The 15,497-nt window shown below is 33.7% G+C and overlaps 2 protein-coding genes across 13 annotated transcripts; one reads left to right on the top strand and one right to left on the bottom strand.

Annotated features, from left to right (window-relative positions):
* Positions 1-490: 490 nt before the first annotated feature.
* Positions 491-5,408, top strand: LOC108454803 (uncharacterized). 4 transcript variants are annotated; one of them, XM_017753384.2, is made up of 13 exons: positions 492-776; positions 1,844-2,146; positions 2,331-2,404; positions 2,559-2,718; positions 2,861-2,885; positions 3,026-3,115; positions 3,331-3,502; positions 3,605-3,678; positions 4,000-4,069; positions 4,234-4,305; positions 4,382-4,515; positions 4,683-4,756; positions 4,961-5,408. In XM_017753384.2, the coding sequence occupies exons 2-13, from the start codon at positions 1,954-1,956 to the stop codon at positions 5,017-5,019; spliced, it is 1,197 nt and encodes a 398-aa protein (XP_017608873.1). In that variant the 5' UTR covers positions 492-776; positions 1,844-1,953; the 3' UTR covers positions 5,020-5,408. The 4 variants fall into 4 exon arrangements, with proteins under 4 accessions (XP_052883542.1, XP_017608873.1, XP_017608872.1 ...); XM_017753383.2 differs by having other exon boundaries at positions 506-776; positions 4,376-4,515; XM_053027581.1 differs by lacking the exon at positions 492-776 and adding an exon at positions 1,419-1,471 and having other exon boundaries at positions 4,376-4,515.
* Positions 5,409-6,149: 741 nt separating this feature from the next.
* Positions 6,150-11,941, bottom strand: LOC108457382 (probable ADP-ribosylation factor GTPase-activating protein AGD14). Of its 9 annotated transcripts, none has more exons than XM_053028512.1 (13): positions 11,850-11,941; positions 11,194-11,302; positions 10,544-10,605; positions 10,319-10,406; positions 10,141-10,202; positions 9,963-10,059; positions 9,292-9,768; positions 7,879-8,556; positions 7,611-7,775; positions 7,425-7,529; positions 7,254-7,343; positions 6,807-6,982; positions 6,150-6,729 (listed from the first exon to the last, which is right to left on the bottom strand). In XM_053028512.1, exons 2-13 carry the CDS (start codon positions 11,290-11,292, stop codon positions 6,588-6,590), a joined length of 2,241 nt encoding a protein of 746 aa, XP_052884472.1. In that variant the 5' UTR covers positions 11,293-11,302; positions 11,850-11,941; the 3' UTR covers positions 6,150-6,587. The 9 variants fall into 9 exon arrangements, with proteins under 9 accessions (XP_052884472.1, XP_052884470.1, XP_017611898.1 ...); XM_053028510.1 differs by lacking the exon at positions 11,850-11,941 and adding an exon at positions 11,475-11,831; XM_017756409.2 differs by lacking the exon at positions 11,850-11,941 and adding an exon at positions 11,490-11,831.
* Between the last annotated feature and the right edge of the window lie 3,556 nt (positions 11,942-15,497).

The following is a 15,497-nucleotide window of genomic DNA, read 5'->3' as shown; positions in this document are numbered from 1 at the left end:
AAATGCTCTCTAACCATATATATGATGTAATAAAACATGTGAATACGGAATAGTTAATTAAACAAAATAAATAGACATTTTCATAGTTCTCACAACTTTTTAATAAGTTAAAAATTAAATTTAAAAAAAAGTAATATGTGAAATAAAGGTATGGAATAAGTTGAGGTGGTCAGTGGCATCATGATGTACTAATTAATGAATTTACATATTCCTTTTTTAAAAATAAATTTACATATGTATTTTTATATTTTATAAAAATTATAAAATAAATTTAAATTCTAAATAATTTCAAAAAAATAACTAGGTAATTTGAACAGAAACTACACATTTTAAAATAGTAATTTTGTTATTTTAAATTTTAACCAAAATTAAATTAAAATTTCATATTATTTTTATAAATATATTGTCCCTAATTTTTTCGGCGTAGCATAATTTAGTATATTTTGAAAATATATAATAAATTTTAATTTCGTTTACATAAAGCTTACGGCGGGAAAAAGAAAAAATAAAAAGGAAAAAGGAAGCAAAAACTGGTAAAGCAATCCTCCCCCTCTCTCTCTTTCTTTATAGTTCCCTGAAGAACACACCATTTTAAAAGAACCAAAAAAAGGGGAAAAAAAAAAAGAAATCACAAAATATCTCTCTGTTTGCGTTTGCTTCTTCTTCCTCTGTTTTTTTTGTTTCCGGGAAACAGAGAGAGGAAGAGAGGCCTGCTTTGTTTTTGCTGCAACGATTCCATTTTGGATCTTAATGCTTTGTGCTGAATCGTTTTTGAGGTATACATTCATTTCTTCAAAGATTGCATTGCTCTGTAGTTTATGATTCTTATGTTTTAATGCTAGGTTGGTGTTTGATGAAAAATAAAGCGATTTCAAAACACATGCAAATGGGACAATGTTTCAGATTCTGAAAGAAAATTGAATTTTCCTTCATTTCATAACAATAATTTTCATTTATTTTCACTTAATATGTTAAACTTTGAGCAGCCTTGGCAGAAAATCATAGTAGTTGTTTTTGTACTTGAACTGGAAAACAAAACAAAACGATCAATACACAAAAACATAAATTGAGTGTTGTTAAATAGAAGATTACATGTTGATATCATTATATCCCTGTTTTAAACTGTTCAAATCAAATCACTTGATTAGGAAGTTTAGAATAGTCTCAAAGGGTCAAAACACTGTTTTTTCTTTCTGTTTCTTACTGCAGTTTTGTTTGAAAAAGGGCTGCTTACAATAGAAGAAAGAAATTCAAAGATTCCTTTACTCATCTGTTAATCCTTGCACGCTTTTTCATGCAAAAAAGAAATAAAAAAAATTGTTTTTGTTCATTTTCAGCAAATTAAAAAGAAAAAAAGTGATTCTTTACTGTTCTTGTGATGCTTGTCCTCATTGTTGCATGAACTCAAATCACTGCCAAAAATAATTTGATCCAATGGGTTTTAATCAAATTCTGATTGAAGAAAAAAAAGGTTAGAAACTTGCCGTGCATTGCACGCAATAATTGAGCTTCTTATTTGTTGTACTTGTAAGAGAAAGTTTGTTGTTTCAGATGAGAAATGGCTTTTCTTCGTGATCAGTTAGTTAGTTAAATTAATAGCTTAATCTTTTTTTATTATTTATTATAATCCTGTTTGCATCTATTTTAGGCTTTATTATAAAATATAAACCCAAATCATCAAAAGCCCAAATCCAGTTTTCGTAAGCACAAATTTCGAAATCTTCACTTTTTTGACATTTAGGTGCTGGTAATCATGGATCCACCAAGTAAAAACAATGATTATATTAATGTTACTGTTATTTATTGTTTTTTTTTTTTTGGGGGGGGGGGTGTTTCACTGTAGGTAACAAGATTTTCCAGTGAACTGGAATCATCTGCTTTCTGCTTTCTTGGAAACATATGAATCTGTAATGTGATGAAGAGTGGAAAGTTTTTGTGGGTTTGAAAGTGAAAATGGAGAGTGGTTTAGGAAGTAACCGCAACGAGAGGCATTGGATTTTCAAGGATGATTCCTGGTTTAGCCAGTTCAGGAATGGTTCCAATCCTTGGATGGCTAGATATGCCTATGCATTGATCTTCCTGGTTTCAAATTTGCTGGCCTGGGCTGTTCGGGATTATGGCCACAATGCCTTCCCTGAAATGGAAAGTAAGTTGCTTCTTTGCATTGCATCTACGTTGTTTGTTAAAATGATAAATGGATTACAAATACAATAAATGCTTCTTGTATTTACAATAAATGCATTCCATGACTTTCTGTTTTTAAGTTTAGAGCTCTATGATAGTAATGTCGATAATGTTAATCAGCATGTATGTGGGAATGTGGTTTGCAGAGCTGAAGAATTGCCAAGGTGGCCGTGGCTGTTTGGGCGCCGAAGGAGTCCTACGTGTGAGCTTGGGATGTTTTGTATCCTCATGTCATAATGATAGATAGATACACACACATACTATTCCTTTGTTGATAATAGTGGCATTTAGAGCTCAACAGTTAGATGTAGAATGTCAAATACTAGAATGCTGAAGCGAAGGGCCTATTGGATTATTCCTTAATTGAATTATAGGCTTTCTATTTTGTAATGTTTCTTTCAACTGCTGGCAACTCAAGGATGTACAATTGCAGAGATTCATGGCATTCCGGATGGTGGTCTGCAAAGATTGGCCTCTGGATTGCCTTGACAGTTACCTCCTTTTTGGTTCCTACTTTCATCGTACAAATATATGGTTCGTGTTCTTTTCTTCAACCCTCTTTCAACAATCAATCCTAGTACTTTAGCTCCATCTTTCATTTTGCTCTAATCAACATCAATGATCTGATATGTTGTGTTCTTTTCCTCCTTTTTCCTTGTGTTGCTGTTATTGGCAGGGGAGATTGCGCATTTTGGTGCCGGGTATGGGGTATTATAGATTCCTGTTATAAATTCCTCTATATAAACCATGTACAATCTTAATAGAATAGTCTGTTGAGGAAGTTGAAGATGTTTCCTATGTTACACTTCGTTCGATCTTATTTTCTGTTTGTTGTTTTCAGGGTCTTTCTCCTAGTTCAGCTCGTAAGCGTAATCAGTTTCATTACATGGCTGAATGATTGTTGTCAATCTGAGAAAACTGCAGAAAGATGGTAAGCCTCATCCGTTTGATAAACTCTTGGAAATTTGGTAAAATCATCTTACATTTCTTCAATGCTTTTAGAGAGTTGAAACCATTTTCATAACAGTCAAAACAATTTGGTCGTGTATCCCTCTTTGTCTTTGGTGATTAAAGACATTTCATCATTTACTCTTTGGTATGTATTTTGGTTTTAATGCTGTTAAAAATTTTACTTCTTTTCTGCAGCCACATCCATGTGATGTTACTTGCTACTGCTGCATATATTATATGCATATTTGGGATTATCATGATGTACATTTGGTATGCACCAGAACCATCCTGCCTCCTTAACATTTTCTTCATCACATGGACGCTGGTACTTCTGCAACTAATGACTAGTGCTTCCCTCCACCCAAAAGTATGTTCCAGTCACTCGTGTCACGTTCATTTCTTAAATTCTATAACACGTTTTTTTAATCGAATTCATGATTTTTTTTATTATCTTTTTTCCCTGAAACAGATCAATTCTGGCTTCTTAACTCCAGGGCTCATGGGGCTTTATGTGGTATTTATCTGTTGGTGTGCCATTAGAAGGTACGAATTTAAGCTTTTCAGATTTAAATTAATATGTTTTAGAGTGCATTCATTAACATTTCACGGTTACAAACTGCAACCGCTAAAACCGACCATCCCTTCGTATCCAGTCACCATCTTAAGAAAACTGAAAATATAACAGATTAACAATAATGAGATCAACAGTATTCTATCTATCTATTGCTAAGTCGAAGTAGATAAGTTCATAACTTCAACAATCGAATACACTGCTCTTTAAAGTCCTTTCAAGGTTGAGACGATCGCCATCTTTCCCTATCTATTTGATCAAATTTCAACTTTATTACAATTCTGTGATTGCAGTGAACCAGCAGGGGAAAGTTGCAACCGAAAGGCAGAGGCTTCAAACAAGACAGATTGGCTCACCATCATAGTAATATTTCTCTCTTTCAAAATCTATCGAGGGTTTTTGACCAAAGTACTGATGACTACTCATCTAACTTTTGCAGCTTGACCAGTTATGCTACATATAAGACTAATAATAATATCTTGTAAAGTTTACCAGGAGCATGATAATAACTCTCTTAATTCTTTCAGAGCTTTATCGTTGCCTTACTGGCTATGGTTATTGCTACTTTTTCTACCGGTATCGATTCTCAATGTTTTCAGGTTTGTTCTTCTGGATTCATAAATGTTTATTTGTTGTCTTTTTTTCCATGAGAATGTTATCTGACAACAGCTGCAGTTCAGTAAAAAGGAAGCCCGTACTGAAGATGCAGTACCATATTGTTACGGTTTCTTCCATTTCGTTTTTGCCACTGGAGCTATGTACTTCGCAATGCTATTGATTGGCTGGAATACTCATCATACTATTAAAAGGTACGTCTCCTCGTGCATTTGTTAGTTTGATTTATATTGAATTTTGAATAAATGTTCACTAGAGCTGCAAATAGATGAATAAATGGGCACATATATATACATATATTCCAGGCAACATACTAAAGCATCGATTGAAAAATGATGTGTGCTCTATTGTACTTTTGCAGATGGACAATTGATGTTGGTTGGACCAGTACTTGGGTGAGAATAGTGAACGAATGGCTAGCCGTCTGTGTTTACTGTAAGTACTTAACTAGAACTAGACTTGTCCGGATTTGAGTATGTGTCATATACGAGTATATTCAACTTCTTTTAAAGTTCCTTTGCATATTTTAAATACCATGCCTTGTACTTGTATCCAAATATGTGTCGAGTAACGTAGATGTTGGCTCGAGTTTTGGATGCTTTAGTGATGATTAAAAGAGTAAGATGAATGTGGTTGCAGTGTGGATGCTGGTGGCTCCTGTTATATTGAAGTGGAGACAAACAAGTGAAAGTGCCTGAAAAAGCTTTTGGAAGGTGGTGTTCAAATGGGACATGACACTATAAAATTGAAGATAGGAAGGAATTGAAGCATATAACAGTAAGCATGGTTTAAAGTGGAGGAAGAGCCTGGGATCTAAATTAATGTCAATTTATTTTGCTCAAGAAATATTTGATGTTCAATTTGGTCCAAAAAGTTGGGGGGGAGGGGGTAGACTATTCAATATTAAAGTGAAAATCTGTTGACAATTGTTATTTGTAAATACGCAACTGATGAAAGATATTAACTTATCTTTCAAAAAAGAAGAAACAAAAAAGCTTCGGGCAATTACATTTTTGATAATGTTGGAAAAGTCAAAAAGCATATTTCCTTTGAATTTATTTTCTTTTAATTCAAAATTTGAGAAAAAGATATTCGTCTTTCTATTTCCATTCAATTTTATAAATAATTAAAATTATATAAAATTTGTAATTAAATTGGTGTAACATCAATTTAATAAAATTTTAAAATATTAAAATATTTAACTTTATTTATCATTTAATTATTGAACTATATTCTTTCTTTTATTTTGGTTCTTAAATTTTTTAATCCCATTTTAATATCTAAACTTTACATTATTACTCATTTTTGTTCCTAAAACTAACATCGCTGCAAAAATTTGATCAATCAAAATGCACCACATCATTGATAACATATAACAAATTGATTGGTGATGTGGCACATCGTTTTTTAAGAGAAATTTCAAAAGTACACATAAAATTTGATCATGTAATTTTGTATATAATTTTTTATCTAATTTGTAATGTTATTATTGATGTAATATCTTTTAGGTTTAAATATTACATATATAAATAATTATATTTTTCAATGTAAAAATATAAAATGATATGTTTATTTATTTAAAATGTATAATTGAATCAAAATTAAAATTTCATGTATATAATTTCACCAAATTAAAATCGATGTATCAAAATTTTTATCTACAATTTTGAGCTTTATCACTTTTTAACTCAAAAAGATATTATATATTTTAAAAGCGTATATATAGTAATTTAATAAATTTATATTTGATTTACGGTAATCTAAAATGAATTAGGATTGACCACAGTAATATCACAAAGTAATTTTTTTCCCTCCTTGAAAAGACAAATTTCTCAAAATAATCTCAATATTAACTAATATATTACATTGCAAAAGTTACAAAATTTGACAATGGTTAACCAGGCTCATTCAGATACTGCAACATCATACAAACACCAATGAGGAGAAGGGATAAGAAAAGGCAAAAGGAGAAAAATGTCGCAATTTGTAGGCACGCAAAACACAGATCACTCGACGAAAACTGCAAAACGACATCGTATCTGCACCCAAAAGAAAAAGACCCTAAAAAAACAATCGGATCGCTCACTAGCTAGGTTTCTTTTTCTTTCTGTGTGTGAGCATCAAAAACTAAATCTGTTAAAGGGGACTTTTGGATCATTCGAAATAAAGCCCAAAACTTTACACCCAACAGTTTAATAGGTAGTATATATTGCAACAAGAAGATGCTGGGCTCAACCAGACTTGGGGTCCAGGATGGCATTGCTCGTTAGATTCGGCCGAACGGGTTGCCCCAACCAACAGAAGGGAAAGGCTGTGGGGTAGGTGCTGCTGAGAATCTACCACCCATCTGTTGATTGGTATTTACAAAACCAAACGATGCCTCATTGCCAATGCCCCCATTTTGATGGCTGCAGATACAAAGCAGTGAATATAACTTGAAGACATTGCCAGTAACCAAAGATCCAATAACTGAGAAATGGTATACCTGGAAGGTGGCAAGTTGCTAGGTAATTGTGCTCCTGGGTAAGGTGGCCGTGATGCATAGGGTAAAGACTGAGGTGGCATCCATGCTGACGATGGAGGACTGAGGTTAGAAGTGTGCACTAGACCAGGACGTGGCATAATTGGTAGAGCACCCTGTAAGGATGCCATTGAAGGGAACTGCACCACAACCAACACGAAGTAAAAAAAGATAGCGAAAAACAATAAATATGCAAACTCATAGAAACAATAAACCCCCCCCCCCCCCCCTTTCATTTTTTTTCTCTCTATCTCAATCAAAATTTAGAAATTTAAAATTATATCTCAAACAAACAGCATGCCAGCATTATAAACTCTTATCATGAAGTTACTACAGATTTCTCAAACCCAATAGGACCAACTCAGTCAGTGCCACAACAATGAGATGGTTTAAAAGAAGTGAGTCACATACTGTTTGAGTTTGAACAGGAGGTCCTTCGCCACCAAGATCAAATGGGTTTACTGACCTTGATGACTGTGGAAAAGCCGTCATTGGCTGAAACTAAGTACATGCAGAACTATAAGCGATTAATCAAATAACTAGACATGCAGTTAAGTACAAAAGAACGAAATATAACAGTACCACTGCAGTATTATATTGCATTGTGAACCCCATCCCACGTGGTGGGCCAGTTTGCCATCCTTGTGCAGCTGCAGGGTAGGAAGGATAGGTTGCAGTAAATAGATCCTGCGAAGATCAAGAAGCCAACACTATAAGTAATCCCCACATCAAAACTACAGTGTCCTTGGTCTTTAATAGAGAAATTACCGCGGGTAATTCTTGTCTTCCACTTGCTTTTGCTTCCGAAGGAGGCTGTGATACAACAGTGGAAGTGACATCCGGGACAACTTTTGAGGCAACTTGAGGTGTTTGCGCAACAGCAGGTGCACTCAAAGGTCCCTGCGTATGCTGGGAAACAGCTAAATTCCATGGCTGCCAGAAAGGCACAACATGGAATTATTGAATTTGGTGAACAAATTGTCAATTATAAATTATTAATCTATAACTAAATAAATAAATAGAAAATACTTCCCACCTGATTGGCTGTAGCTCCAGCACCAAGTGGCATAAACTGATGTGTAGTAGATAGACTGTCAGCTGCAGAGAAAAAAGAAGTCTGTTGCTGCTGCATATTAGGCCATTGTCCAGCGTTATTAACACCATCCTGGGAACCACTGCTGACGGGCATTGTTGGTGTTAATCCAGGGGTAGCTGTAAAAGCACCTGTAGGAGGCACAGTTGAGAAATTGCTAACTAGTGCAGTTGCAGGAGCAGTAGTACCAAAGGGTAATGCGTTGATCTGCCCTGTGAAGGCCACATTGGAATTACCACCAAGAGGTGCTACATTCACATTGCCCACAGGAGCAGCTACCTGATCACCAACACTGCTAGATGGTCCTGATAGGTGACCAGGTACAGATGTTGGAACTGACAACTGAGAAAGAACAGATTCCATGGTGTTCACACTTGGAGGAGCCTGAGAAACATTTGTCTGAGGGGCAAAATCAAAAGCGGCCCAATTATTTTCATTGGTAAATCTAGCTGGCTGCACAATGGATTGAGTCATGGTTGTCTGTTGAGTCTGAGGAACTGCAGAAGCTACTGGAGGTTCAGGATCAGCATCAAAGTTGATTAAGCTCCCAGTCGTTTCCAACTTGACTTCTGCTGAGTTCCCGCTGGTAGACCCCAAGCGGCTAGAAGATGCAGTTCTCTGCTAAAGAAAGAAAAAAAAGGAAAACTACAGCAAGTCCAGTTCCTATTTCTTTACCCGCATAAAAGTTGAAAATAAAAAGAAAGACAGAAAACATCTTTTCTCATGCAATGAAGAGGAAAGGAAATAATTTTAACAAATGGTCCTGCAAAGCCCTAGATGGATGATTCTTTAACAGCAACGAAGTTCATTTATGTTGGTAACAATTGACACCCAAGTTATACCTATATTCCACTTAAATGGTACATTAATTCACACGAGCAAACTGCCACGGTATCATAACCAAATTGACCATAACTCAGAAGTTTGTCATTATCAATCACTAAGTCTAGAATAGTCATTTTCAACATAGGCTACCTATTGGTTATAATGAAAGGTTTCAACTAATGAAAATTAGATAGTATAGATAGAATTCCAACAGGAAAAAGTCAAGTCCACAAAAAGTTGGACAAATACTCCTACAACTATAGAAAGAAAGAAGAAAAAGTGAAGTTAAGAGGAAAAAGACGGTGCGAAGTGGTTAATTGTGGTAAAAGAAATCCAGCCAAAAATATAGGGTTTTGCAATGTATTCAAAGGCATCATGCTAAGACATAAACAAATTACTTCTGAGAGAGAAGATGAAAAGCCATCTTTTTGCAGGATCTGAACAGCAGAAAAAACAAAGAAAAGCTTTAAACCAAAACAAAACCCCAACCATAATGTTAAACTTAGTTACATAGCACATAGCAAAAACTACCTGTGCCTGAGGGCCATCACCGGTTCTTCCACCATTTGTGTTCAGAGGGTCATTTATACGAAGGGGTATTACATTCTCACCCAAAATTTCTCTCATGGGACGTACTACTGGGGGACTGGATGACTCTAAATCTTTTTGTCGCTCCGGTGACCTCCCTTCCAACTTTGGATCTCCATTAGATATTTTACGATCTTCAAATTTCCCCCCATTACCAAATCTGTCTTCTCGACGCCAGTCATTCACAATCTCAGGACGAGCACGACTTCTTACATATTCAGCACATTTTCGATTCTCTGGATTGTATCCAGGACTTTGCCTTTCATCATAACAATATCTGGAATTTCTGTCATCACTTGTTCCCCCCGGACTGGACCTTTCACTGTACCGGCGTTCGTGTGTATCTTCATATTGTGGACTTCTGGACCCTCCCTGATATCCATCTGTCCTCTTATTCTCAAAAAAGTCTTCCTTGTCACCCTGGATAATGCACAAATTCAGAAAATCATGATACAACACTTCTGTTGCAGATTCAATAATATCAGATTATCTAAAAGTTCCCTCCCCAGGAAACAGAACATACCGTATAATTTCATAATCTATCGTATCCCATCTCACAACTTTATAATTGATTCACATTCAATGGAAAATAAGAATATGGAAGGGCATTTTACCGTCTTTCCTCGTGGAGGCTTGTCATTGCTTCTCCCACCACTATACCTTCCATCCACATAGACATGCTTAATGAAGTCCCGAAGCCTCTCAACATTGCTGGTTACAAAATTTTGACTCAGAAACATTGTAACTAATGAAGGCACAGGACATCAAAAGATTAGATATTTGAGAGATAACCTGCTCTTGGGAGGTGAATTACGCTGCGGATCCCACTCCTTAAAATAAATTTCTTTCGCATGCTGCAAGTATGCAAAAGGAACAAGAAAAGAGTGAAACTAGAACATCACACATGAAATAAATCTTTTCTTTTTTACTTTATCAGGGGAAGGGGTAGCAAGAGAACGCTTATGTCTACCTGATTTCCCCCTTCCTGAAGAGCACTAACTTCTTGAGAAGTAAATTTAGCCATGGATACTGATTTAACTCTGTGTGTGAACTCCCGGCTACAAAAAATTAAAACCAGGAGCCACTTTTAGTAAACCTAATGACTATGGCTTCAAAGGCAATAAAATCTCAGATATAAACAAATGAGCAGCCAATATCTGAAGAGAACTTAATGTGAGAAAATGTGAACACTTACTGTATTCCACTACAGGTGGTGCAAATAAATGTCCAGAAATTTGTGCAGACATATTGAGGCCCCTGCTCAGCCAACAAGTTAGTAGTGACAAACAGAGAAAGTATATGCACTCCATAATTTACACATTAAAGGACATTACACTCAATTTAGCACAAGAAAGGTGTTGCAAAAAATATATTTCAACTGAGAAATTTCCAGAAGCAACATTTTAGGAGGATATTCAAACAAATAGTTTATGGAACAACCAAAACTTCCCAAAAGTTTTAAGAGTGAAAATTCTAAAAATTATAGAAACTTTAAGTAGGCTTTCACTAACCACAACTCATAAGTACTACTCTAAGCAGAACCTACTTCTGTTATTCCATCTCCTTTTCTTTCCACAAAATTCATGGTTTATTTTTCCATGTAGTAAGATATATATATATATAAGTATCAATGATATACTCATCAACATCATTGTCGCAAACTTGTAATCAATTCAAAGCTATAAAAGCAAGTGTATCAAAAAGTAAATCCCAAAACCAGATACTTGATGAACAATTCGCATATAACAACACAATAATCCACCGTTCAAAGCAAGCTTCTCTGACTACAATCATGGAATCAAAACATAAAAAATAAAAATCAATAAAAAGAAGAGAAAAACATACCAAACTGTTGCAATTAATACATCTACGATTCTCAGGTTGTTTGAGAAGACCCCGAATAATTCGCTCATTTTTCTCGTCTTCCTTCACTCGACCCGCCATCACACCCTTTCTACATTTAAAAACAAAAGCAATGAATGAACTAGAAATTAAAAAGAAAAAAAGAGTCGACCGAAAACAAAACTTTCTTAAGTTAACATTATCAAAACTCCTTATTCTTCCTTACGAAGCCAACATTTTTCCTGCTAATCAAACAGATTGGAAAAGAAAAAATTATAACGTACAAAAATTCAACTAACCAAAGGCAAAGGTCTGTACCATGAAACAGAGCAAATAGATAAAATACGGACGTCTTTGGAACCTTAGAAAAGTTGACCGAGAAAAAGAAAAAGAAAAGGAAAACTTTGTTTGAAACTTTCGTCGAGAGGCCTTTTTTTAATCAATTAAATTCGATCCAACGCCAACAAAATCGTTACATAAGTGATAGGGAAATAAAAAAAAAGATTAAATATATAGAATCAAGAGAGAAAATTGCAGGTCGAGTGTTGATAACTACAGAGAGAAGCTTTGGTACAGCTCAGAAGAACTAAGAGCAAGAACCCAGCTTTTTTATTTTATTTTATTTTTCTTTAAATACGAAGAGAGAGAAACTTTTTCACCCTGTTTTCGGACAAAGAGAGGAGAGAGAAAAGGTTTTGTCCCCGTGCAGTTGCCCTTTTCCTTGACGGTTTTAGTCTACTTTTTGACCGTTAATAAGTTTATTTACTTAACTGCCACTCCCCTAATAAATAACGGAGTTATGATTTTCCTTTTTTTTAAAAATCATTTTATTGTCCACCGAACACATTAAATAGAAGAATACTCATGTTTTTAAATTTAAAAATTAAGTTAATTAAAATTCAAAGATTATTTTTAATTATTAATAAAACTGATAAGTTACAAAGGTAGAACTTTCACTTTATCATATTTGATGCTTAAAAGTCAAAATTGGTTTCTTGCAAATTTAACTAAATTCGGATATATTTCAATTAATTTTTTATTGTAATTTAGATTTTTTATACGATGCCTAAAGTTAAGTATAGTCTCTCTCAACTTATAAATTAGAAGATAATGTGTTTTAATGCACTCAAACTTAGTCGTCTTACATTAATAATAATACCCATAACAATCGAGCTAAGACTTAATCTGTAGTAAATTATATTTTATATTGGTAAAATTTTATTTTGTAATTACTTGAATTTATATTTATATATGTAATTATATTGTTGTGTATAGTTGTATTAGTATACATTGTATTTGTAACAGACAAAACTTAAAATAAAGGACCTGTGGAGAATATTATCAATTCTTAATGTTTATCTTCCCTTCAACGAATAGCTCAAGATTAATCTTTTCCCAAGCTCAGTTTTACTGATTATCGTATACTTGGTTCATCATCTTTGCTTTCTTCCTTGGAAATATTCGCTTGCCCCTAATTCTATTATCTTTGATAATCCCTTTGACGTAGAGCATGTTATCCCTTGAGCGGTTTCTCCTGAAGCTGATATCAAAATCATTATTCGATATCATAATTGATAGGGATAATTTTAAGGGAACAAGTAAAGGACTTGACTCCCTCAAAATGGAAAATTCACTTTTAATCCCTCACTAAAAATAAATTTATAAATTAATAGATAGTAAATTTGACGAAAAAATCATTTTAATCCTTTCAAAAATAATGAAATTATAAATCATTATAAGCACCAAAAAGTTTCTTGAATTCACTCTGATAATGGAGATGGATTGTTGGTTCCTATTGGTCACACGACAAAAAACTTTGGGTTTAAAGGTGGTTTATCCCTTGAAAAATAGCTTAATATTTCCCGGCTTTTTGTTGAGCTTGATGCTTCTTCTGTTGTTTATTTCATGAAGAATTTGTACTGTGAAAAATTCGCTGCTTGACCGCAAGACTATATTGAGAAGCTTCCATTCGGATTTGTCTTATATTCCAAGAAATATTAAGGCGTTAGCAAAAATGGACAGCAATATTAGTAATAGTTGTGATTTTGATATTGATGATTGTATTGTTGCTTTTGTATGCCCAGATTGTATGTAATCCTTTGTTGAAGCCGATCTTAGCGGCTCCCCGATATACCATACTATCTTTTAATTTATGAAAACCCCTAAACTTTTCACTTGATTTTCATTCTTTACTACGGTTGGAAAAGAAAATGGTTAGATTCAACAACATTTTGGAGGAATGAATCTAGAAGATTTTTGGCTTTGGTTCTGAAAATGACAAAACTCCGGAGAAGTGAAAACCGAGCAGGAGAGCGAACCGGAGGAGGTAAACAAGCAACGACGATGATGAAATCGCATAAGGAAATAAGATGGCCTTTGCCCAATGCCCAGTGTTGAGAGAATTGGTTACGCTGACGGTTCAACAAATGCAGGTTGACGGTGTATATTAATTAAGCCTCCATTACAAAGTTTTCACTCAGCAGCTTTCTTTGACAGTTAGATCCTACTCCAATGATTAAGTTAAAAAGTAACCTATGAAGAGATTGTAATGTCGAGGCACAGCTCACAATAACATTCTAGTGTATGGAAAGTATATTATCTGTCAAACAAGTTGGCAAGTTGCAGTTTATCTTACAATCTTCATTCATTTTGAGTTTTCCTTCCATTTTACTATGCAACAACAAAAAACAAATTCCCCCCTACAATTCAACTGTCAAAGTTTTTTTAAACGTACAAACTAGAATCAAATTAATACTAGTAAAAATAGAAATAATTTAAATTAAAACTAACATATCCCTTTAAATATTATATAGATAAATTATCATAAAGACTCTTGAACTAGGAGTCAGATTGTATTTTGCTCTATTTACTAAAAAATAAACAATTTAATTATTGTACATTAGATAAAGAGCAAACTGATTATTTTGTTAAAAATCCTATCAATTTTACCGTTAAGTGCTAACGCGGTTGATAAAGCAATAAGGTACTGACACTTGGTGTGTTTTGTACATTATGCTAACATGGAGGTAATTCAAACAAAATCAATGGAAGTTTTAACAAAATAAATGGATGGAATCTTTAATAAAAAGTGAAATGGATGAAACTTTTGACATGGAGAGACTAATTCAAGCAATCAAACAGTAATACGCCATCATTTAGCAATAAAAATAAATTGAATATTTATTAGAATGATCAATTTACTTTTTGATTTGATGTATAAAAATTAATTTACATATTTTTTAAATAAATAAAAACAAAATACAATCTAAATTTTAGTAAAAAATTTTCTATCATACTTTTACCTATATACTGTTATCATAATACAATTTATAATAATATAATAATTCAGAAATTCATTTCTGGACCTCTTATTTTAGTGTCACCCATCTTGTTGTATAATGGGCTTGTAAAGTAGTCATGTAGCCCTTTTTTTTTCAGCCTGTTTTTTTTTTCTTTTTTTAAAGTAATAGAAATTATCTCCTGGGTTTTAGCAGATTCTTCAGCTTATTTTTTGTAAAAAGTTTATAGGAAAAACAAGTAACATGATGAGATAGTTTTCTCTATAAATATAGGTGTGTATTCTTGAGCAAATAAGGACCGTAGTATGACATTAGATACTGTGTGGTACGTGCTATACGAGCATTGTAAAACATAACAAAATGTATATAACAGGCATCATTCATATTAAGCATACATGTATAACCAATGAAACAAGTTTACAATTATGGGTGGCAACGAATCTATCAAGTGGGTAATATTTAATAATGAATGTCAACCATGTGATAATTATATATAGAGAGAGAGAGAGATAGAATTAACTTCTGCTGCTTACTGTCGGTGGTCCTACTGCCTTTTAATTAACTCTTAAAAATGGAAGTAAGTTTTTGATGCACACCTTCGAATCTTGAAAACTTATCAACCGGCAAGTTGGATAATGTTTCATATAGGTGTCTCAATCAAGTATTACTAAATTATTATTGATTTAATTGTTTTTAAACATGCATGACCGTCCATAATATGGACAGTTGTAGAGAATGGGCAACGGAACTATTTAATCACATGGAATTAGGTAACCCTTTATGTATATATTAGCCTTATTAATTATTATATTTCAAGGTTTCTACATATTCAATGTTATTATTCTTTTCGGTTTTGAAGGCAGTGAACTGTTGTGAGCCATGCGCCCATGCTTCTTCTTAAACCTTATATTATGTTTATGTCCCCTTCATCCCACATACAAACTATAATGTCTCACCTTTTTATTATTATTAGGTAATATTGCTAATTTCTATGATGACATTGAAACA

This window comes from Gossypium arboreum, chromosome 5, assembly GCF_025698485.1.
Source record: "Gossypium arboreum isolate Shixiya-1 chromosome 5, ASM2569848v2, whole genome shotgun sequence".
Classification (NCBI taxonomy): Eukaryota; Viridiplantae; Streptophyta; class Magnoliopsida; order Malvales; family Malvaceae; genus Gossypium; species Gossypium arboreum.
Note: the sequence above shows the minus strand (reverse complement) of the source record. Positions and strands in the feature narration are given on the sequence as shown.